Source organism: Pleurodeles waltl, chromosome 5, assembly GCF_031143425.1.
Source record: "Pleurodeles waltl isolate 20211129_DDA chromosome 5, aPleWal1.hap1.20221129, whole genome shotgun sequence".
Lineage (NCBI taxonomy): Eukaryota > Metazoa > Chordata > Amphibia > Caudata > Salamandridae > Pleurodeles > Pleurodeles waltl.
The window spans coordinates 140,658,227-140,683,809 of NC_090444.1; the positions used below are offsets into that span (position 1 = coordinate 140,658,227).

General features: G+C 44.4%; 1 protein-coding gene across 1 annotated transcript in view; it reads left to right on the plus strand.

The window, feature by feature from the left end:
* Positions 1-25,583, plus strand: part of LOC138297008 (calpain-13-like) — a 511,734-nt gene that overhangs the window by 476,127 nt on the left and 10,024 nt on the right. Inside the window, exon 26 of the mRNA XM_069236526.1 lies at positions 17,076-17,128. Coding sequence (XP_069092627.1) covers positions 17,076-17,102 — 27 coding nt within the window. The 3' untranslated portion in view covers positions 17,103-17,128. The remainder of the gene's footprint in view (positions 1-17,075; positions 17,129-25,583) is intronic.

The following is a 25,583-nucleotide window of genomic DNA, read 5'->3' on the forward strand; positions in this document are numbered from 1 at the left end:
TCTATCTTCGGACATCCCGCCATTTTGACTTCGTAGCTACTATGACCCATTTTGCTGCGACGCCATTTTGAGAGACTTTGATGCTTTCTCTAATCGAGAGAAAGAGACCTTAATGATTCTTGCCCTAGAGACTTAACTTTGATTTGCCCCTTTGCATGAAGTAGTAATCTTATCTTGCCGCCGTGAGGCAATTGCCCCGTTCACCTTTGCCCCTTTTGTCCCGGCCCTATGCTGATCGAGAAACGATACCTGTGAGACGAAGACTTCATTGATTGCTGATTGGAATTGGTAATTATGAAAGGAAATTGTAAAATTGCATTGTGTTTCCTTTAGGTAACCAACTGCTGATTTTGAGAAGGACCCTAGCTAGGAGTTTTCTAAATTGATGTTGCCAAATTGTTTTTGCATGAAGTCCCACATGCTGATACTAATTTGAGGTTAGACGAGGATTCCATATGTCGCACGATGCAATTTGAGATCTTGTTATGCTGACTAAATGTACGCAATTAGCCCATTACAGATTATCGTATTAGTGCTTTGCATTGCCACTATCGAATGCCTTGTGATTCAAATGCTACATAGATTACACTTGTTCCGACGATATGGACAGCTATTAATGTTCATTTATGTTTATCATTTGGTGTTGAGACACATCTATATCGTGCTAGCCTTGTTAATATAGGGAAATAAACTCACTAACTTTGCAATAAACTGGGTGTGGTTATTCCTGGCTGAAAGGTCAGGGTTCGCCGAAATGTATTCTGGATTAATTGTTAAGTGTTATGTTGTTCAAGGTGTTGCTTATGTTCGTTATTGATTATTAATTTTGATGAGATTGATCGATTAAGAGTACAGAGAGTTCCCACTTAGTCAAAAGATTCATCGGCCTAAAGAGCATCCGAACGCTGGTAAATTGTTACCACGTTCCGCTCTATCACTTGTATGTGTGATTTTTAGTCACCTTTTTTTAAGGTTTGGAGGATCTCAATCGTGAAAGCATCTGAATGAGAATAGTAGAGGGATGGTTAGGATTGTTAGGAGAAGGGAAGAAACATCAATTGCTCATAGTTAGTAATACGGTTACCAAATTATCATTTATGCCAACACTTGATGTACAGGGAATGCTGAGTTATTAAGCTATAGAATGATTTTCCTATAACTTGTTGGAACATTTCCACTACAATACATGTGAATAAGGAAACTCAGTTCCTCTCATTTTTCACACACTCCCTCTTCTCACTGCCTAGATGTTGCTAATCAGAAGTTTAACATTGATACTGACCTTCCTTATACACACTTCATTCTGTATGATTCTGGATGTTGTTAGAATTCACTATGTTAATCTTATTACTTGTGCATTCATTTTTTTTAAAACCTTCTTTAAGTAATGCAGCGTTTCACTCTGTCTTTCTACTGTTACCACAGTCAAACAAAGTAGTGTTGTATGTTATAGTTTTTCTTCAATTTCCATAGAGCCAGACAGAGCTTTACTGTGGCCTCACTTATAGTCCCTCTACTTTACTCCTGGAGACGGCTCTAATGGCTGGTATGGTTTATATTTTACAAATTACAGTTGAAGGTCAGTAACATATTTTTCTTACGTAACACTTGGAAAATCAACTCTCTTTTTTGAATTGTGTTAAATTCAGGGAATGTATGGACTTCCTATTAAAGGTTTGATCCTTTGTGTAATCAGGCAAAGTTCTAAAACTAAATACAACCTGCTGAAGGCTTTACATTTAAGCACTTAGGGGGTGGAAGACCAAACTTAAGTAGAAGGTTTGAGCAGATCTGGAAAGAACCAGGGTGCAAAACAACTAATTTGCCAGACGTGAACCCATTTATCACAAATGACAGCTGGGTTAACCACTCATGGAAATATACAGAATAGAGGATCCTAAAACAATAGGGATACCCAATAGTACTCAAGTTCCCCATAACTATTTCACTTAAAGAAGTTCAGAATTCCGTTCGTCAGAGTTCTAGGGGGCGAAGTGTTGAGTCCTGATGGTGTGCCCATGGATTATATTTAAATCCAGTAATCACTATTAATCACAAGTTATGTTAATGGTATTGCAATATCCTTTTCTAGGTTTCTAATATCGTCAATTTTTTAAGAAGCATAATGAGAATCCTAAATCTTAATCTCCTATTTTGAATTGATACTACTAAGAAGGTAATTAGTGTAATTCTCAAGTATTGCTTATTGGACAAAGGCAAATTATGTGATACTGGAAATGCAGAATGGATTCTGTGCAGTTCTGGGAACTATTGAGCAATTTATGAATTTGCACCTTCTGATAGAGAAATGTACAATATCCCCTACTGTATTCAGCCTATATGGATCTGAGTTGGAACTAGCATTTAATTAGTTGATAGACTAAACTTTAGGTAATTCTAAACAGAATGAAACTGGTCTCCATGATGCTAAGTTTTTGAAGTATTTATACATCAATTTTGAAGCACCAGAGTATTATGATAAAAGCCAGGGAGCACAAACAAGCACTGACAATGCCAATAGGTCTTGCCATTTTATGAAGTAGCTTAAAGTGTTGTGAAATGTTGTGGAGGGTATAGAGTATCGTAGAGTGCATATAGTGTGCGGATTGAGTATAGTTTCGTAGAGTGGAGTAGTATAGAGTGTGATGTAGTTGTGTAGAATACAGTGAAGTAGTGTAGAGGGTGTTGTGTCTCCGGTTGAAGAGTAGACTGGCATAGAGCAGAGTAGATTGTTATATTTGGTAGTAGAGTATAGTGTTATAGAATTCAGTAGAGTAAAACAGTATGTAGTGTATAGAAGGAGTTGCGTAGAGTGTTGTATAGTGGAGTAGAAAGGACTGGTGTTGTGGAATGACAGATAGTGGAATATACTGCTGTAGAGTGTAGTGGTGTATAATCCATTAGAGTGTCAGCGGAGCACAGTTTAATGGAGCATAGTATTACAAAATTAGTATTGTGGAGTGGAGTGTTGTATAGTGTAGACGAGTAGAGAGTAGTAGTGTGGGTTAGAGTTAAGTGACGTAAAGTACAGTGGTGCAGAGCATATGGGCGACCCTGCAGTAAGGTACATTTGCATGCGGTGAGGCCCAGCCTGTTGCAGCAGATTGAGCTAAAACTGACAGACTGGAATGCATTCAAAACTAATTACCAGTGGCTGGCATTAAGTCAAACATTGCAATCATTTACTTGCCCACCCCACCCCAACCCCTAAATCATGGGTTCGATCCCAGAAAGAGAGCCGCCATAAGAAGCATGGCACAATAGACACAGTGATTTATAACGGCCATGTAATTGTCAAATTGCACACTTAACTTAAGAGGTGGAGTACTGTACTCACCTGGAGTGGTGCCTGACATAGCAGACACACAGGACAGGTGTGCTCTGTCATTTTCTAAACAACTTCAAGATGTAGGTTAAAGCAGTATCTCTGTATGCACTAACACGACAAAGGTGTCAGTTTATTCCTACACACTCATTACAGACATGGCTTGACTCGATAATCCACAGCATCACATAAGGAAATCCATTGTTAATGACCATTCCCTGTGGGATGTTGGAAAGTGATAAGCCTATTACAGTTTACACTGTCCCTTTGAGTCAGAAGTCTACCTCCTGCACACTTCCAAACCATAAAACCCTTAAACGGATACCCAAGGAATGCCTAAAACAAGCATTTGTTAAAGCCATACTCCTGTGAAAGCCATAGGCTAGAAGAGTATCCTGGGCGCTCACCTGTCTGTCGGTCACCCCCTCTCCCAACTGCTGTACGGTGCTGCTGCACTCCATGCCCAGGGCAGTAGTGGGGGCTTGGCAGCCGGTCATACAGTCCTTGGCGGACCATCAGGTCAGTGAAGTTAAGACCGCAGGATCGGACTCAGACCACTACCTCCCTGGTGTGCGGGGGCCCGGGCACACCCTTGAGTGTCTGCAGCTTCACCTTATGTAGCTGCAATGGCCAGAGAGCATCAGGCAGCAGTATGTAGACTCGGCTCCTGAGCAGATGCTGCCCACTCTGTTGCTGCTTCTTCAAGGTGGAAATGAAACAGCAGGTAAAAGGAGCTGCACACAGTGCCTGCTGTACATCTCCAGCTGGGACTACCAGCAGGTAGGGGCTTCTCCATCCCCCGTTTAACAAACCCTTTTCAGACACCACTTGAAGGGCTGAGAGAAGAGGCACTACAAGAGCCATCACCAGTGACCAGACCAGCCCACCCACACTCAGGCCACAATCATAGAAGGTGGAGAATGGCACCAAAGCAATTGACATGGACAACAATGGACTAGAAAGAGCATCTTGTTTTCAGGTGCAGCCAGCTTGTCATCACTATGGTCGGACATTTGTCCTAAGTGGGTGCCATTTTCAAGTCAGGCAATATCTTTTTCACGTTTAGGATTACAAATTTAAGTATTGCTTTGTACAAAGTAAATACTAAAATGGTAATTTACAGAATACATTCTAGAGAATGAAATATTGCAAGGCGTTTTGTATATGGCCTTAATGTTGCCGCAGGCAGAATACTGCAACATCCTGGAAATACTATAGCAGTCAATGCGAGCGCCATGCTGAGCGAGGGGGAGGAGAGTGAGCGCAAGCACTGCATAGTCTTGACCTCAAAAACATGTGGCTTTGGATAGGGCTATACCCTGGGATGTGTTAATATGATGGGGTGTAATTTGTCTGGGTCTCATCAATATAACAAAAGCAAAAATATATTAGAACCCAATGTATGAGACCTCAAAACCTTTAATGTTGTCTTACAATGTCAGTTAATATCTGCAACAATTAACTGTTAAATTTGTCATTATCAAAACTATTACAGTATTTATCATCATGTGTGCACACATTTGATCTACTTTTACACATGCTGTAGTCTTAGGAGCTAACGAACGAACCCTAAAGACATAAAGCTATCAGCCTCAGCTCAAAAGCCTGGAAGGCTTAGGGTAATAGGTCAATTGTTAAATGCAGACCTCTGTGGAGGCTGCTGTACTTCTGGTATCTCCCAGAACAAAGGTGGGGTCATTGGTGGTACCTTTTCTCCTCTTGCGGCATCCCCAAAACCTTTATGCATATTTTTCAGAGCCCTTGCAATGGCTTACGGGCAGACTCAGCCCCAGATGATTGCACCCATGATACAGCCTTTGATGTGTTGTAGACTTAGAAAAATGCCTTTTAAGTTTTCTTATTTCTACGAGCACTCTTGAGCGCTTGCTTTCTTTTTCAATCTGGGAGCCACTTCCCCTCCTATGGGGCACCTGGAATACACCTATTCTCTGTACCCTGCTCCCACCAGAGTCATTCTCCCACCTGTGTCTCTGTTGGTGGGGATAAGCTTTCGGGTGTTTAACACTCCCCTCAGACATGGGAATATGTGATGGCACCCAGCAATGTTCGCAAGGCCATCACCCCCCTTTGGCACTTCGAATGAGTGAGCACAGCGGCGCTCAGGTGTTTTCTTTCCATATTGTTCCCCAAAAAAGTGGGGGCCCCTGGAAATAGATAAAGGTATGCTATGTGCGCCACCCATCAGACAGGCTTTGCCTTGTGATCTTGCACCTTCCAGGAGAAGATTTTAATTTTGGCAAAGTGGGCACCAGGCATGTCTGGACTGGCTGGCCCCCCAGGAGACCATGATTGTTAAAACTACCTGCAGGGGAATCATTTGGCCCAGTGGCACTGTGGGCCCACAGGGCAGCCTGCAGTCCAGCAGGCAGTGCAATAGCCCATTTCTCTGTTCTCTTAGGACAGTTGTTGATTCTTGTCTTGTTCTTCTCCTGGGGTGGGTTTTACCCACTATGACTACAGATTTTCTCCTGACATTTTTATTTCTTCAGAAGTGTTATTTTCACTGGCCAGCCACCAATGAGGGAGCTCTCATGGCCAGCCCTTCTTCCATTCTTCCATGTCCTTTGTCCAGCACCCAGTGTTCTCCTCAGCCTGGATTGCTTTCAGCCGTACCCCACAGCCCCAAAGGCAAAATAATCTCTGTGCTTGCACTTTTCAGGTTCTGAGGCCTCATGTTTGTCATTTGCAGGGCAAACGTGTGTTATCAGGTGTCAGATTCCCCCCCACCCGATGAGGGGGGCCCACCAACAGGCCCAGTCCTCAAAAGTTCAAGGGGAACCTTTCTACTCCAGGGTACCTTCAGCAGGTCCATCCTTTACTGTTTCCCAGAAGGTGTAGGGGGAAACACCACTGGCACCGGAGAGCTAGATCCACCCAGTCCAAATCCTTTTTGATAGGAAGCCATGTACCTGCCTCAGTCTGTTTGTCAGTGACTGCACCTTTTCTTCTTCATGCCTTCAGTCATTGCGCCTGGGCCAGGGAATGTTTGCGTTAAACATGCACCACCTCCAGTGTTGCACACATTTACGCTTCCCAGGGGGCTTTATTATCTTACACTCATTTCAGTAACATAGAGCATGTACATAGGCAAAGTGATTCCCTCATTTGCATGGGGCCATTCCATCATGCAAAAAGGAATTATCTCTTACCATTGAATGGACCCTAAAATTTAACTCACAATTGTAGTTGCCGAGGAAATTTTGAAAACTGCTGCAGCCGTTTAAAGAACTACAGATTCTTCCAAAAGCACATGCATGGAAAGATACACCAGTTGTACTGCCTTTGCGGTTTTGATATCACACTCCCTGATTTAGAAATATAGTGCTTCATGGAACATGGAGTTTGAAAGAAGTGCAGTAATTAAGATTCATTTTCATGGGACAATGCAAATGCCTTTGTTACAAAATATCTGACTGCTTAAGAGCTTACGAACTTGATAACATCTTTACCTGAACATTCTGATCAAGTTATAGAATCTCTCAAATTAGAAACTCTACCATCTATTTTAACTACTTACTATGGATTTGTATTTGACCATTCTGAGATGAGGCCATCCACTGTCCAACTTTTAACCTGTCTTTTAAATGTATTCAAGGTTTTCAAATATATCATCCGCAATCCATAAATATACATTAACCAGTCATGACTATTTATTTGTGAAAACATATTCAAGATGAGTGTTGTCCTCTAATTATCCCCATGTCTGTGATAAAATGTCACTAGGAGTAGGGTCTTAATTTGAATTGTAATTAGGCTCCCACATTTGCTAAGCTGAAGGCCTCACAATGAAAGAATCTATGTATCCTGAGCTATGGATGTGGCTATTGTCCTTCCTCTGGCTACATGCTTCTGCAGGTCTTTTTTATACATGCACTCTATGAGAGTGCATGGGTATCCAGTTCTTCCCTCCTCCCAACGTCTGTGCTCTTACTCCCAACCCTGCTTCCTTTTGTTTCCCATTGTGTTGCTGCCCCCTCCCTCTTCCCCCTACTGCTCCCTCCTCCCCCGAACCTGCCTTGTGTTGTTTGCCCCGTACCCTCTATTGTGTTCCTGCTCCCTCCCTCACTCCTCACCTCCCTTCTGTTTGCTCCTTCCCTCCTCCCCCACATCCCTCACGCTACTTTCCCCCACGCTCAGTTATATTGCTGCTTCCTCTCTCCTCCCCACACTTCCCTCATGTTTCTTGCCCCCTGCCCTTCTCTCTATGTTCATTGTGTTGCTGCCTACCCCACAAAAACAATTAGTAAAAAGTCAACTAGCTCTTGCACATGTGAATGCTGTTTTGCTTTGTTTAATGTTTTTTAAATATATGGTATAGCAGTGCAGATCCCTGTGAAACATGGCATAAAGAAGAAATGTGCTATGACATAGTCAATGCTGGTCGTGTCATAGCGCCTTTTTTTTAAACATTAAGGCATGTTGCGCAGCAGTCCTTGCAATATATCTAAAACAAATTGACAAAGCAAATAGATCTTGCACAGGTGAGATCTACTGGCTTAGCCAATGCTTGTTTTTGTTTTAAGTGTGTATTGCTCATTGTGTATTTTGTCCATGCAGGAAAGCTTCTCAATCGATCAATCAATCAATCATGGATTTGTAAAGGGTGGCTAATCACTCATAGGGTCTCAAGGCACTGATTGAGGGTGTGCTGCTCAGTCGAAAGGCCAGGTCTTGAGATCCTTCCTGAACTGCATCAGTGATGCGGTCTGCCTGAGCTTGAGGGGTAGTGCATTCCATGTCCGGGCTGCTAAGTAGGAGATGGATCTTCCTCCTGCTGTGCTTTTTTGGATTTTGGGGGGGGGGATGCTGCAAGGGCGAGCTGAGACACATGTATAAGTCCTATGTTGTGCAGTGCCTTATAGGTGTGGATCAGGAGTTTGTATGTGATGTACTTGTTGACTGGGAGCCAGTGTAGGTCTCTGAGGTGGGAGGAGATGTGGCTGTGTTAGGAGATTTCCAGGATGAGTCTGGCTACTGCATTCTGGACTCTTTGAAGCCTTGATTGAAGTTTTTTTATGATGCCGGCATAGAGTGTGTTGCCGTAGTCCAGTTTGCTGGTGATGAGTGCGAGGGTGACTGTCTTCCTTGTGTCAGAGGGAATCCACTTGAAAATCTTCTGCAGGAGTCGAAGGGTGTGAAAGCATGACAAAGAGATAGCGTTGATATGGTGGGTCATGGATAGTGAGGAGTCCAGGATAATGCCCAGGTTGCACGCATGGTCTGTGGGGGCGATTACCAGAGCGGTGGGTCACCAGGGGTCATTCCAGGCAGAAGGGGTAGAGCTAATTAAGTGGATCTCTGTCTTGTCTGAGTTGAGCTTGAGGCAGCTAGCCTCCCTCCAGGTGGCTACTGCTCTCATCCCATTGTGGAATTTTCTCTTGGCCTGAGCAGAGTCCTCGGACAGGAAGAGGAATAGTTGGGTGTCGTCGGAGTAGGAGACTATGTTTAGTCCATGTTGTTTAGTGATCTTGGCAAGCGGGGCCATGTAGATGTTGAAAAGCGTTGGGCTGACTGAAGATCTTTCGGGCACTTCCCAGCAAGTGTCTTTGGGTTCTGACATGAACGGCGGTAGTCTGACACTCTGTGTTCTTCCAGTGAGGAAGGACCTGATCCAATCCAGGGCTTTACCTTGGATACCGGTTTTGTGTGATCTGTTGCAGAGGGTGGAGTGGGAGACAGTGTCAAACGCAGTGGAGAGGTTAAGAAGGATGAGTGCAGCCGTGCCTCCGTGGTCCAGTATGATGTGTATGCCTCTGACACTAAGAAGGTAAGTCCACAGTGTACCTTAGCAAAAGAAAGGCAGTGTCTGTACTTTAGTGATGCATGGGTATTTTTGTGTTTCGTAATCTGTGGTTTATATTGAACTCATAACCACAAAGAGTTTGGGGATACTTATGTGTAGGAGAGGGTAGAAAAGAATTGGGGCTTTGATGAAGAAATTCAGTGTGAGAAAACAGGGCTGATTGCAGAGGCCCCATAACTTTGTGCCCCCATTTTCCCCTTTTTGCTGGTGTTTTCCTGACTTTGATGGTGCCCTGGGTACTGCTAACCAGTCCCAGGGCCTGTGCTCTGTGTAAAATGGATATGCAAATTAGGCTAATTATAATTGGCTAAGTTAACCTACCTATAAGTCCCTAGTATATGGTAGGGCATGTAGGTTTAGGGACCACAGCATAGGTGGTGCACACCTAGGTGCATTGCTGCGGTGCCCAGTGTCATTTTAAAAGCAAGCCTGCCTTGCTGGCTGCTTTTAAATTAAAGTTATATGCAAATTCGACTTTGGAATTAAAGGTACTTCCAAAGTCTTAAACTACCTTATTTTTACATATAAGTCACCCCTAAGGTGTGCCCTATGTGCCCCTAGGGCTGGGTGCCATGTAACTATAAGCAGGGACTTTATAAAAATAGATTTATAAGCCCTGGTGAGGTAAAAACAGCCAAATTCGTTGTTCCCTCATTGAAGTAAATGGCCTTCATAGGCTAGAATGGGCAGACTTTATTTTAAATTTTAAAGTCTCCTTAAATGTTGCATATCAAGAATTTGGTATCAAATTAATTGTTGTAATAAATCCTACAACTTCCAGTTGTTGGATTTAATATAACTAGTTCAGGTAAAAAGTTTAGACTTTACCTAAAAAGTTGCCAATTTCAGCTCTGCATTGTTTTTGCTGCTGTGCTCTGATTGGCCAGCCTGCAGCAGCTTCTGCCAGGCTGCCTTGATGAGGTGTGAAGTGGCCAGGCTTCACACAAAGGAATGTGCTTGGGGGAGAGAATCTCCCCTCAGCAGATGGTGAGGCAGGAATGGGGAGGGCTGCCAAACTGGTCTTTAAAGGCAGAGAAGGACATTTGCAGCACCCAGCAACACCCCCACATCCTGCAACCCCAGACAGCTAGGTGCCCCCTTGATTAGATTAGTAGAGGGCAGGAGAGGGGTGTGTTTATGATTTTTAGCCACACCAGTGGGTGGGCTCAGCCAGATGTAACCTCCAAAAATCAGATTCATCCATGTTGGATTTTTAGAGACTGTTGCCTTCTGGGATGGATTTTTGCCACACTTCCCAGGAAGTGGTCATCACAGGGGGACGACCCTGTCCCTGATTGGAGAACCAGGGCCCCCCAGCTTTTCACCCAGGAGCAAAGATAAAACTGGCAGACCTGCCCCCACACCTCAGATCCCCACCAAATTTCAAGAAGAAGGAACTACAAGGAGAAGAAGGACTGCCCTGCTGGACCCCTGGCCTGCACCTGGACCCTGCACTCAGAAAGACTGCACCAGCTGCACACTTGGGCTTCACCACAAGAAGGACTTTGCCTGGCTTCAACTGGTTCAAGGAGGGACTCCCTGTTTGCTACAGGTGAAAAATTGCTATCCAGAGTCCCCTGCACCAACTCCTGAAAAAGTGACCAGCTGACCACTGTCCAGTGGCCAAAAAGGAGTTTGTGCCAGGTGTATTCTGGGAGTTGAAGTCCGCACTTCCCAAGGACCATCACAGAACTTCTGGACCCTTGGGGTGAGCTGTGGACCCCAAAAGAACCTTAAAAGAACATCTGGGTGAAGCCCCAGAAGTTTGGAAAAGATTGGAGAATTTTTGAAAAAAAGCTCCATAAAGTGACCGACCCGACGTGGAAATTCTAGCCGGCTTGCCTCAACCGCGACCCGGCCTGACTTCGTGGTTCGTCCCGGTAAAGAAAAACATCCAAAAAAGAGACTAAGTCCGAACGTAAAAAGTTGACCGGGACCTCCCAGCCATCGTATCCGAGAAGGGCTCCACGGACGTCGGATCAAGATCCAGGTTTACCCCGGTCGAAGGATTTTCATCTCGAAAAAACGACTAAGTCCGAAGGTAAAAATCACCACCGAGGAAACCGACTTCGCGTATCCGGACAAGGGCTCCAGGTGGTCGGATTCAACTGGCAGGTTCGTCCCAGGGAAGAAAAACATCAAAAAAGAGACTAAGTCAGAAGGTAACTTTTTAACCGAGGCCTCCGGCGACTTGTAGCCGAGCAGGACTCCATCGCGGTCGGCCTGAAACTTTGACTTTGCCCCGGTCCTGGTGCAACCAGATGACCCGATTGGCGCTTTTTGTTTCTAAGCGCTAGAAAAGTAATAATTCTTTAAAAACTCATATCTCCAGTTCCCCTGAACCGATTTTAATCGTTTTTGTGTCATTTTAAAGATAAAAATATAAGCTATTTTTATAAATTGGTTTTGGATTTTTAAACTGTTTCCTGTGTTTTATTTAATTACTGTTTTGTGATATTTGAATGCTTTACACCTTGTCTCCTAAGTTAAGCCTTAACGCTCGTTGCCAAGCTACCAAGGGTTGAGCTGGGATTAATTTACTGAGACCTAACTGTACCTATGTGGAGGTTAGTGGCTTGTTGCTAGGTGTAGGTACCTACCTGCCCTACCAATAACCCATTTTCCAACATAATTGGAAGCAGCGACGGGATCCTGTACTTGTGTTCAATATCACGTTACAGTTTTAGGTAAAACAAATTAAAAATCCTTTAAATTGTCCTAGTGCAAAAATTGTTTTTAATTTTTAATTTGGATTAATTTCAATTATTGAATTTTTGTAATTTTTCTAAATTCTTGTTTCCAATTTTTGCAAAAAGTTTTTGTTGACACAAAACTAGGGAACCATGGAGCTTGATCTGGCTAGCCTACCCACACTGACAGTAGTCCAGCTTAGGGGGTTGTGTATTGAAAGAGGGTTGCCTGCAACCACTGATCTCAGGAAGCAAATCCTGATCACATCCCTGACAGCATGGGCTGAGGCCCAAGAGGTAGCGTCAGAAGAAGCTCCAGAGGAGGGAGAAAGAAGGGAGGATGCAAGCTCTAACCACTCAGGGGAGGGAAGGCATCTGAGCCCAAGTGAGGATGAGGAAGAACGGTCTTCAGTAAATACAGTCAAAAGGGGCAGATCCAAAGCTAGTGGTGGGAAGGGGGTCCTTTCAGGAGGAGAGAACCCATCCATCAGAGAAAGAGAGCTGGAGGCCCAGCTAGCATACATAGCTTTGGAAGCAGAGAAGCTGGCCCTAGAAAAGAAAAAGTGGACATACAAAGAGAAAAGAGATGGATGCAGCGATAAAGAAGCTGAGGTGTCCATGGGTGGGGGAGTTTGCCCCAGATTACCCAAGGGGGTAGTTCCTGCTTATGTAGAGGGGGATGACATAGATAAGTGGCTGGGGGCCTTTGAGAGGGCACTCCAAATGAGAAGGGTTAGGCCTCAATACTGGGGTTCCCTTTTGTGGGAGTTGGTCCCCAACTCAGGGAGGGATAGGCTTCTGACCTTAAGGGGGGAGGAGGCAGATTCATACCCTAGTATGAAGAGGTGCTTAGCCAAGAAGTTTGGTCTGACCCCAGAGCAATATAGAATGAAGTTCAGGGACACCCAGAAGGTCAGTACCCAGTCTTGGGTTGACTTTGTGGACATTTCACTAAAGGCACTAGAGGGCTGGATTATTGGTAACAAAGTAGATACTTATGAGGGGTTATACAATCTGATCATGAGAGAGCACATCTTGACCAATTGTACCCAAGAAAGGTTACGCCAGCATCTAGTGGACTCTAAGCAGACCAACCCTAGAGAGCTAGGGGAGGCAGCTGATGAGTGGTTGAGAACCAGGGTGGTTGTCAAGTCCCAGGGGGGAGACTCCAAGAAGGGGGGGAAAGGTCCCCAAAAACCTAAGGAGGGAGGTGGTAAGCCCACCACAGAGACTCCCTCTGTACCCCAGAACCCTAAGGAGGAGGAGAGAAAATCCCACTCCCACTCTGACAAGCAGAGACAGGGAGACCCAGGGTTGAAAAAGCTCTTGGACAGTAGGGCTTGCTTTGACTGTCAGCAGACAGGTCACTTCAGAGGAGATGCAGCCTGTCCAAAGAAGGTGGTTAGCACTGGGCTGTCCAGTGTAGCCATAGAGGAGGATTCCTCAGATGATGAAGTCCTCCTAGCATTTTGCTGGGAGACAGGACCAGATGGTAAGCTGGTGATCCCTGAGGGTGGGAGTAGGCACTTCCACCACATTCAAGTGAATGGGATCCCTACCACTGGCCTGAGGGACACCTGTGCCAGTCACACTATAGTGAGTGACCGGTTAGTGACCCCAGACATGTATGTCCCAGGAAAGACAAAGAAAGTCAGGATAGCCACAGGGGAGGTCACCTCCAAACCTGTAGCCATAGTGCCCCTAGAGAGGGAGGGTATCCTTGACTGGATTAGGGTGGTAGTCAGTGCTGACCTTCCCCTAGATTGTATCCTGGGCAATGACCTCCCAGAGGTGAGTCTGGTCACAGATGGGGTGGTCGCCCAAGGCGCCCCCCCAACCCAAAGTCCTGGGGAGTCAGTCCCTACAGTTAGGAGACAGGGGTCCCCAAGAAAAGGAAAGAAGAAAAGGAAGGGTAGGCCACTCTTAAAGAGAGTTCCAGGGAGCCAAGGGCCTTCTGCCCCAGTAAGGGGGGAGCCCAGAGTTGGCACTGGTGAGGCCTCACCTGACCCCAAGGAAGTCCTGAGTAGTCAGGCAGCTGTCCAGATGCAAGGTGTTGCCCCTGCACTGACAGAAGGGAGAGTGGAAGGAGGGTGTCTGCCACAGGAGGTGGTAGCCCCCCGCTCTAGACAGCAAGAGGGGTGCCAGGACCCCAAAGATGCCCCTAAAGCAGCTCAGCCACCTGTCAGTGGAGAGCTTAGGGTGTGTTTCTGGGTACTGACAGCTGTCAGTAGCCTCTGCTGGGTGCTAGCCTTCCTGGCAGCACTGTACTTGGCCTGGGAGGCAGACCCCAAAGCCAATAGCAAAGTAGGCCCCCTGACCCTATTGGTCATGGTGGGGTTGCTCAAGTGTTGGGTGACCTCTTTGGGTAAGCTAGGTGTTGCCCTAGCAAAGTTTGGAGTAGGGGAGGTGGGCACCTCACTACCCAAGTTGGCAGAGAGAAAGGAGGACGACCCCCCTAGAGGAAAGTTTCAGTTGAGTTGGGTCCTTTTACTGTTGGGATGGCTTCACTACCCATAGGGAGTGACCCTGACAGGAGGAGATAAAGCAGAGTAGGCCCTGCAAAGGGACAGCCAGTTTTCTTCACTGTCTTCCTCGCCTAACAAGCCAGGAAGACTCTCCCAGGGTTGGGCTGAGTCTCCTGGGCGTGTGGGCGGGGGGGGGGTTGTGTGAGAAAACAGGGCCGATTGCAGAGGCCCCATAACTTTTTGCCCCCATTTTCCTCTTTTTGCTGGTGTTTTCCTGACTTTGATGGTGCCCTGGGTACTGCTAACCAGTCCCAGGGCCTGTGCTCTGTGTAAAATGGATATGCAAATTAGGCTAATTATAATTGGCTAAGTTAACCTACCTATAAGTCCCTAGTATATGGTAGGGCATGTAGGTTTAGGGACCACAGCATAGGTGGTGCACACCTAGGTGCATTGCTGAGGTGCCCAGTGTCATTTTAAAAGCAAGCCTGCCTTGCTGGCTGCTTTTAAATTAAAGTTATATGCAAATTCGACTTTGGAATTAAAGGTACTTCCAAAGTCTTAAACTACCTTATTTTTAAATATAAGTCACCCCTAAGGTGTGCCCTATGTGCCCCTAGGGCTGGGTGCCATGTAACTATAAGCAGGGACTTTATAAAAATAGATTTATAAGCCCTGGTGAGGTAAAAACAGCCAAATTCGTTTTTCCCTCATTGAAGTAAATGGCCTTCATAGGCTAGAATGGGCAGACTTTATTTTAAATTTTAAAGTCTCCTTAAATGTTGCATACCAAGAATTTGGTATCAAATTAATTGTTGTAATAAATCCTACAACTTCCAGTTGTTGGATTTAATATAACTAGTTCAGGTAAAAAGTTTAGACTTTACCTAAAAAGTTGCCAATTTCAGCTCTGCATTGTTTTTGCTGCTGTGCTCTGATTGGCCAGCCTGCAGCAGCTTCTGCCAGGCTGCCTTGATGAGGTGTGAAGTGGCCAGGCTTCACACAAAGGAATGTGCTTGGGGGAGAGAATCTCCCCTCAGCAGATGGTGAGGCAGGAAGGGGGAGGGCTGCCAAACTGGTCTTCAAAGGCAGAGAAGGACATTTGCAGCACCCAGCAACACCCCCACATCCTGCAACCCCAGACAGCTAGGTGCCCCCTTGATTAGATTAGTAGAGGGCAGGAGAGGGGTGTGTTTATGATTTTTAGCCACACCAGTGGGTGGGCTCAGCCAGATGTAACCTCCAAAAATCAGATTCATCCATGTTGGATTTTTTGAGACTGTTGCCTTCTGGGATGGATTTTTGCCACACTTCCCAGGAAGTGGTCATCACAGGGGGACGACCCTGTCCCTGATTGGAGAACCAGGGCCCCCCAGCTTTTCACCCAGGAGCAAAGATAAAACTGGCAGACCTGCCCCCACACCTCAGATCCCCACCAAATTTCAAGAAGAAGGAACTACAAGGAGAAGAAGGACTGCCCTGCTGGACCCCTGGCCTGCACCTGGACCCTGCACTCAGAAAGACTGCACCAGCTGCACACTTGGGCTTCACCACAAGAAGGACTTTGCCTGGCTTCAACTGGTTCAAGGAGGGACTCCCTGTTTGCTACAGGTGAAAAATTGCTATCCAGAGTCCCCTGCACCAACTCCTGAAAAAGTGACCAGCTGACCACTGTCCAGTGGCCAAAAAGGAGTTTGCGCCAGGTGTATTCTGGGAGTTGAAGTCCGCACTTCCCAAGGACCATCACAGAACTTCTGGACCCTTGGGGTGAGCTGTGGACCCCAAAAGAACCTTAAAAGAACATCTGGGTGAAGCCCCAGAAGTTTGGAAAAGATTGGAGAATTTTTGAAAAAAAGCTCCATAAAGTGACCGACCCGACGCGGAAATTCTAGCCGGCTTGCCTCAACCGCGACCCGGCCTGACTTCGTGGTTCGTCCCGGTAAAGAAAAACATCCAAAAAAGAGACTAAGTCCGAACGTAAAAAGTTGACCGGGACCTCCCAGCCATCGTATCCGAGAAGGGCTCCACGGACGTCGGATCAAGATCCAGGTTTACCCCGGTCGAAGGATTTTCATCTCGAAAAAACGACTAAGTCCGAAGGTAAAAATCACCACCGAGGAAACCGACTTCGCGTATCCGGACAAGGGCTCCAGGAGGTCGGATTCAACTGGCAGGTTCGTCCCGGGGAAGAAAAACATCAAAAAAGAGACTAAGTCAGAAGGTAACTTTTTAACCGAGGCCTCCCGCGACTTGTAGCCGAGCAGGGCTCCATCGCGGTCGGCCTGAAACTTTGACTTTGCCCCAGTCCTGGTGCAACCAGATGACCCGATTGGCGCTTTTTGTTTCTAAGCGCTAGAAAAGTAATAATTCTTTAAAAATTCATATCTCCGGTTCCCCTGAACCGATTTTAATCGTTTTTGTGTCATTTTAAAGATAAAAATATAAGCTATTTTTATAAATTGGTTTTGGATTTTTAAACTGTTTCCTGTGTTTTATTTAATTACTGTTTTGTGATATTTGAATGCTTTACACTTTGTCTCCTAAATTAAGCCTTAACGCTCGTTGCCAAGCTACCAAGGGTTGAGCTGGGATTAATTTACTGAGACCTAACTGTACCTATGTGGAGGTTAGTGGCTTGTTGCTAGGTGTAGGTACCTACCTGCCCTACCAATAACCCATTTTCCAACATTCAGAGATTGTAGTTAATTGAAATTACTGGTAAATCAAAACTTTGAATTCACCATAGTAACTAAATCATATTTTTTTTACAGTTTTTGAAGCTCATGATGTACAGTTAGAATTATGATATTGCTCTTTGATGCAGGTATGTATCAGCTGAATAACATGCAAATGTTAATATTGTAGTTTGATTGCCCTTGTTAATAAAATTTGATTCATATACTTGAATAAGGCAGTTAGCATAACATCAGTAAAGGGACTTCAACAATAGCTAGATTAAAATATAAGAATTCATATTTCAGACCGTAGGAAGGTCTCATGCGCAAAGTAATATATGGGAAGATAGCTATAGAGTAGCAACGATTCAGAAAGTAGTTTCCTTTAATCTAGATTTTCTATTCCCAAAGGAAATAATGTGGAAATATGAGAGAGAGGTAAGATCCCCTTTGCTAGTATGGAGTGGTTGGTAGAATTACATGTGCCCAGCTGGGGCCCGTCCTTTGGGGCTGATGGGCCATGCCCCCCTCACATTCTGCCCCTCAACAAGAGGGTGTGTCAGGCTGAGCAAAGGTCAGCTTCACAGACACTCCTTATTTTCAGGTTGGGCAGCCAGGAGCTAGACATACACTATTTGTACAGGCTGCTGGCTGCCTGAACTTAACTTTGCTGGGCTGAGGAGGTCACAGCTCCTCTGGGCCTGACCTCCTCAGCTCAGCAAAGATCCTCAAGGCCCTCCCCTTTGGTGTCGAGGAGTTGTATCACTCATTGGCTCTGACTGGGATGCCTCAGTTTTAAGCCCTGAAGTGCCCAGGGCAGCACTCTTACTCACCGCATCCCTCTCTGTGACAAGGTTAGGGCTGCTGTGGGCTGCTGCCTTCCCTTATTGGCTGACCTAAGTTCAGCCAATGAGGAAAGGCAGCAGTCCCAACCCTCCTGGGACCTCTGAGGCTCAGGACTGCTGTCTTCCCTTATCAGCTAACCTGTTGGTCCCAACCTTCTGGGACCTCCAAGGATGAATTGCAGGTAAATTTGCCTTTTTTAATTAATGTTTGGTTGTGTATGTTTGAATACTTGGTAAGAAGTATTGTGATTGCATGTGTGTGTGTGCATGCATGTGTGTGTGAATGAATGAGTGTGAGTGTGAGTGTGTATGTGCGCATGTGTGTCCCATCTGCCTCCTCCCTCCTAAAATTACGGGCCTCCACTGTGTATGCCTTCAGTTCGGAAGGCCATTGTGAAAATAAGGCTTAACCTAACACTGAAGTGTTTAAATACCACTTTCACAGTTAAAAAGAAGTAAATATAATATACATAATTTAGGAAATTAATCTATAAACTACAGACCCAATTAAATTATGCTTGCCTGCAGACAGCGTTGAAATATTGCATGCACCTGGTTTCTTTTTTGTGCCTTCACCAGAAATGTTAATATGTTTTTAGCCTAACGGACTATTGCTAGGAATTAGACTTTACAATGGTATGTTATAATAGACAAATGTTTGCCACATTGGTGTTGATCCTAAGGACTCTTTTCTAAAGTTGTGAAATATCAAGAGCACTTGCACAAGCAATTAACAACATATCCAAACATTTCTCAAAACCACACTGCAGAGTTTACTTCACACTGCACTTGTTCATTAAGTATAACACCTCAAGCACCTGAAAAGTTTATCCTCTTCTGCCCCTGGAAGGCTTTGCTTGGCTCAGAAAATTTTCATCACCCGTTAAATAATTTACCTTTTCATCCTAACAAACTGATTCAAAACAGTGGAATGATCTTTGTATTTCACCTACATCCTGCTTGAGCTAAAGTGAAGTTTACTGTGATGAAAATACAACAGAAGATCCTGCTACAAGGAAAAGAAGGAAGGAAGAAAAGAGCATTAGTATTGATCCTGCGGTGTGTACCTTTCTTCAGCGCCTCGCACTGGCTTTTCCCACATGAAGATTTTTTACTTGTCAATCCATTCTGACACCTTGTTAAAAATTGGTAACATTTTCGAGATTTAGTTAAGGATCACGTACCCTGGCCATAACTTCACCAGCTGAAAAGTGGCTCAATACCATTAAAATTTGGATTTCATAGAGCCTACCCCATGCTGAATGTGGCTTAGCCTTAGCAACTGCAGTTTCAGAACACATGTAAGCAATAAGAAGTTTGTTCAACGTCAGGCTCTCGTTCTCTGCAAACTAAATCTGGGTCTACCAGAAGACAACTGCAGACCAATTATGCAAACGCTGGTGGTATCCCATCTACTTGATAGCAATCTTGAGAACTATTTCATATCCCAAGTGCACCTGTCCACTTCGTAGTTTGTATTTTATTTATTTGTGCAGTTTTGTTCATATATCGTAACCCAGTGGCACTAGCACAATGCTTTGTATTGGAAATAAGAGGCACAATATTGCTAAATTATGACAGTGACTAAGCAACGCGATTTCAGTATGTCTTTGGTCTTGTATCTATGAATTAATAGATATTAGAGCCAGATATCAAATCTACAATGGAAACAAATATTTGAGTCAACTCTTATTGCAATTGGAGGGGACAAATTTAGTCTGATAAGAAAATACCATGTGTTATTATACGATATAGGAATGCATGCTAGGACAATTAATGCAGATCTCCCAGAACATGCATTAACGGACGGATTAAAGACGGAGAAGGCCCACTAGATGTATATCAAGCCACCTTGAAGAGGTTAGAGGAGTACTTCAAAGAAAAAATAAAAGTAGTATTAGGAATATATAAGTTTATTTGTAGGGTACAGATCAGGAGTGAGACAATAGCATATTATATTGCTGTACTTAGGGGGTTGTCAGCCATATGTGAATTTGGTCAATTTACTGATTCTCTCATGTGTGATTAACTTGTGAGGTGCACAAACAACCCTAAAGTGCAGAAGAATCTACTTAAATTCCAGTCTGAAAGAAGTGACAGATAGAGCTAGGGGTTATAGAAATATAGCATACTGCAGAATGTATAAAAGAAATGAAAATCCAAACAAGAAAAGAAGTGTCAAATGGGTCTTATGAGGTTAACAGAGTTACAGAAACAGAAGCGGTACAACAAATGAAAAATATCCAAGAACAGAAATCTAACAAAATAAACAGTGAAGCTAAAATGTAAGTGTTACAGATGTGGTAGCACTAATTACTTGACAAACAGTCCCAAGTGCTCTGCACAGTCTGTACTATGCAAAACATGTAACAAAAAGGGACACTTTGCTAAAGAGTGTAAAGACTCTGGAATTAAGGAAATTGATGTGGTAAAATCTTTAAATGACAATGATGGGGAATCCTGAAGTAGAATAGTGTTTTTCAGGTAAGTTCCTTTGAAAAAAATGCAATATTACATTGGATGGGGTAGAATTTAATTTTAAGATAGAAGCACAATAGGAAGGATATACATATCCAAAAAGGATTTGAATCTTTTAATATGGAAACATCAGAAGGAACTGGGTTAAAGCTGGACCCAACAATTACAAACAAGTACTCTTAATAGAAAGATCTGGCATAGGTAACAATTTGTGCAAAGAGCTATCTGAAGATTAGGATATCTTAAATATTCCTGTAAACCATAAAACCAGACCTATTCCACTACTAATGAAGAACCTCCTAAAATAGAACTGGAGGAATTAGAGACCCATGGCGTAATAGAAAAGATTGAAAGTTCTGAACGACTTGCCCCTATAGTTATTGCTAGGAAAAACAATTCTAATGATATCAGGCTATGTGTTGACCTAAATTTAATATTTGGATAGACAGACATCCCCTACCCAGGATAACGGAATGCTAAATCGTATAGAAAGTGCATACTTTTTTTGTGTGTTAGATCTCTCAGCAGAATACCATCAACTGACACTCCATAATGAGTCCAAACCACTAACATCCTTCACCATGCCCTTTAGAGCGTATCGGTATTGCAGAACCCCCTTTGAGCTAGTTTTAGACTTTGGCATGGTTTCCCCTGTCTTTTTGCTTATGACCTCCAGTTTTTGATCTTGTGCTCAATTTTGTTTTGCTGGCTTTAGAATTCTGGGCACCTTATCTCTGCTGAACAGTGCTAAAATGCAAGTGCTCCCTGTGTAAATTGTATTGGTGATTGGTTTGTACATGATTTGAATATTTGATTTACTAGTAAATCCCTAGTACAGTGCACCAGGTGTGCCCAGGGCCTGTAAACTAAAATGCTACTAGTGAGCCTGCAGCACTGATTGTGCTACCCACATGAGTAGCCCTGCAAACAAGTTTCAGGCCTGCCATTGCAGTGGCTGTGTGTGCACTTTCAAATGGCCATGTCAACCTGGTAGTTGCATCCACTTGGTAGGCCCAAACCTTCCCTTTGACTACATGTAAGTCACCCCTAAAGTAGGCCTAAGGCAGCCCCATGGGCAATCTGCAATATATTTAAAAGATAGGACATGTACTGGTGTTTTTTCATGTCCTGATAGTGAAATACTGCTAAATGTGTTTTTCACTACTGCAAGGACTATCCCTCCCATAGGGTAACTTGACAATTATTGTGAAATATCTCTTAAGTGTAGCTTCCCATTGGAAGCACATAGAGATATGGAGTTTGAGGTCCATGAACTCATATTTTAAAAATACATATTTTGATGAAGTTGGTTTTTAAATTGAAAGCTTGAAAATGCCACTTTTAGAAAGTGAGCATTTTGTTGCTTAACCATTCTGTGCCTGTGCCTGTCTGCTGAATAAACATCTCGGTCAGGATGACCGTTGGGCTGTTTGTGCATTCACTCTAGACAGACACACAAAGGAAGCTGAGGCGTGCCCTGCATAACTTGATGGCCCATCACCAGGTTGATGGGTCTTTTTTGAGCTAGAGCGTTGGGAGGAGCTGACACTTTTACCTGAATAGAAATGTGCTTGTCCTCACACAAAATCGCCTCCAACCCCCCGGAATGTGTCTGGGACCAGGGTAAGGAAAGGTAGAGTCTTGTGCAATACAAAGACTTCCCTTTGAAGTTTGCCTACTTCAAAGACAGAAACGGGTATAAGTACTGCACCTCTGACACCACATAGTAGAATCCTTGTGGACTGAGAAAATTCAGCCAGGGGGAAGAGCTGGATGCTGCAAGAGGGACTGCCACTCTGCGTGTTACTTTGTTGTGCTGGCCTTCTGCTGCTGCTTCTGTCCTAGGAGTGAAATGACTGGACTTTGCTTTCTACATCCTGCTTCCAAAAGTTCTCCAAGGGTTAGAACTGAGTTTGCCTCCTGTTAAGAAGTCTCAGGGACATCAAAGACTTCACCTGCCAGGATGTGGACCCTCTTGGTGAGAGTCCTGACTTACCAAGTGGTGGCAAATCCAGTTCTTGGGCCCTTAGAAGTGAGTTCTGGTGCAACAAGGAAGAAACCGACTTCCAGAATGACTTCGGAACTGGTGCCGCACTCTGACCTAGTGCCACGGCCTGCACTGGAGCCATCGTCCCACTGACTGCAAAGACAGTGACCTACAATACAGGCCTTACACCACTGCAGCGTCTCCAAAGTCCCACCACAGTCTGAATCCAGAGTGCAGCGTCTCCAAAGTCCCACCACAGTCTGAATCCAGAGTGCAGTGCTGTAGCACCTGTGGCCCTGTGGTGTGATCAGGACACCATGAAATTGACGCCTCACATCTTGACCTGCTGGATTCATCGGCATGCCTTCCCATAAGTAACCAACCCTTCTTCGCCAACGCCGCAGCACCTCCTCGGCAACCGTAAGGAATGGACGTCTCACCTCTCCTGGCTACCAGGAAGGAACCAATGCCTCATCTCTCAGGTGGCAGAAGGGAACCGAGGACGCACTGGCTCCAATGACACCTCACCTCCCGAGTCGGTGGAATGTCTTTGCTTCCTCATCATTTTCCAAGATACTGTAACTGGGGTTTACACAACTCCGTGGCCAGCCGTGCTCCCTCGCGGATGGTGCCAGACTATTAGAAGCAACTCCGTCAAGCCGTTTTGATAGCCCAAGTTGAGGCTATATTGTTTCTAAGCGTTATACTACATTTAACTTTCACAAATTGGTATCTTTACTTTTGTATGTTGGTTTTTTGTTTTTTTAGTCTTGTTTTATTCAGATATATTTTAGCTATTTTTCTAAACTGGTGTGGAGAACATTTGTGGTGTTTTCACTGAGCAACTCAATGTGTGTACAAATACTTTACACATTGCTTTTGAGATAAGCCTAGTTGCTTGAGCCAAGCTACCAAGGGGGTGAGCAGGGGTTATGTTAGCTGTGTGACTCCCTTTCCCTGGCTAGAGTGAGGGTCTCTACTTAGACAGGGTGCAAACCACTGCCAATAAGAGATCCCATTTCTAACAGCTAGCATCTGCTGCTGCAGTGTTCTAAAGAGCGATGCAGCATATACTAAAAGACTGCAAGGGTACACTGCGTTTCCAAGATGATATTTTAAGATTTGGGTCATCAGAAAAAAAAACACTATAATGTTTTTCTTATGGGGTTTGCTTTCCTTCTAAAAACAGATAACAAACCAGTTCTATCTACCAAAAGCAAAGAAAACACCACTCCGTGTATAGCCAAGTGGATGCTAGAATTACAAGGATATAATTTCGAAGCAGAGCATGTGCCAGGAACAAGGAATCTAGCAGCAGATTACTTATCTAGACTGACCCATTTCTTATCTCATACCTGACACATTAACTTTTAATGAAACTGTTCTTTCCATTACCATCCCTGCTATATTAGAAAGAGAATGGAAAGACAGTACCAGCAAGGATGTAACCTTATTATCTGATAAAGAAAAAATCCTACAAGGATGGTCTGAAAAATGTAAAACACTTCAGGAGCATTTACAACCCCATTGGAATGTAAGAAATGTTAGGAGTAGATGTAGTCAGTCCCATCAACATTACTGGAATAAATCGCAAATTCTTTTTCATGTTAATTGACTACCACTCACAATGGGTTAACACTAAGGGGCGTATTTATTTTTTTGACACAAATGTGGCTTTAAGGTGGCATTTCCCATACGCCATATTTACATAGTAGAGCAATGCAAGCATTGCGCCACTTTGTAAACCCTTAAATAACAATATGCCTGCGCCAGGCATAATGTATGCAAGGGGGGCGTTCACGCGTAGGGAGGGCCAGAAAAATGGTCGAGTGAAATTTACTAGATTTCACTGCACCATTTTTAACATCATTATTGATGCCTGCCTAAGGCAGGTGTTAAGATGACGCTCCTATTGAAAGCAATAGGCTTCCCTGTGCTTTGCTACATTAGCACGATAATTCATGGCGCTAATCCAGCAAAGCATCTCATTAGCGCCATAAATTATGACGCTAATGTGGACATGACTGCCATGGTGCCCCGTATTGTAAGTACGGCGCACACATGGTGTCATTAGGGGTACGCAATTGGGTGCTAGAAAAGTAGCGCATCATGAGTGATGCTCCACTTTTCTCTAAATATGCCTCTAAATTTGTAAGTAACACAAGCACAAAGTCATTAATAGAATTACTATCTGACGTATTCTCATAATAAGGCATCCCTAGCACAAAAATAACAGACAGTGGGGTAAAATCTGTGTCAGAAGAATTCAAAACATACTTAAAAACCCTATTGATAACCACAAAAAAAACACCTCTGTATTGTCCAAAGGCCAATGGATTGGTAGAGAGAGCTAATAAAATGGTAAAGGAAACTATCCATTCAGCTTACACTACGGGCAAACCCATACATACAACCCTGAGAAATATGTGATGGGCATATCATGCGTTTCCTAATTCTGTGACAGGAGTATCACTTTTCATGGCCCTTTAGGGAGAAGTGTCGCGCCGCGCGGTGCGGCGCGAGCCGAGAGCTCGACTTCTGCCGGGCGTTCGGCTCGGGCCACGCACCGCGTTATTAAGACGCGGCGTGCCCCCAGCCTCTCCTGCGCGTTTCGAGGCCCCAGATTTGCTTGGGGCCTCGTTCTTCCTTCTGCTTTTCACTGTCCCAGGGGTCTCTGAACCCTCTTACCTGTTTTTCTTCGTTTCTTTGTCCTTCTTCTTTTTTGCAGTCTGTTGTGTGCCTTTCTTTATGTTTTTTCCTCCTTCCCAGATTCCTGTGCTTTCCCAGCATTCCTTGTTCCCTATTCTCTATGGTTCCTCTACTATTCTGTTCTATGTATTGTTTCCCTATCTAAGATGGTGTCCTTTTACTTCCTGTGGGTCACTTCCTGTTTTTTGGTATATAAGGGCTGTGTTTTTCCTCTTTCTTTGCGCTGCAACACTTTCTGCTCAGTTAGTGTCTTCGCTCCTGATTTCCTTGCCTTTTGGTTTTGGATTCAGCCTTCTGTGTTTTCTGATTTTTGCTCCTTTTGGATTCCTGTTTGTTTGTTCTTGTTTTTCTCCAGGAGCCTTCCTGTTTGGAGGTTTTTTCCCCTTTTTAAGGGTTTTTTTCCCTCTGGCGCTACTTTCTGAAGGGCACGGTCTGTTCTTGGTGTCTCCATTGCCTACAGCACCGTGGCTACCAGAAAGAGTCGCCCCTTTTTGGGCCAAAGCTGAACATTGAAGATTCACGCCACCAGATCTGCAAATTCCAGGCGCAAGCAGCACGTGAGTCGTGACAAGAAGATCAAGCTCC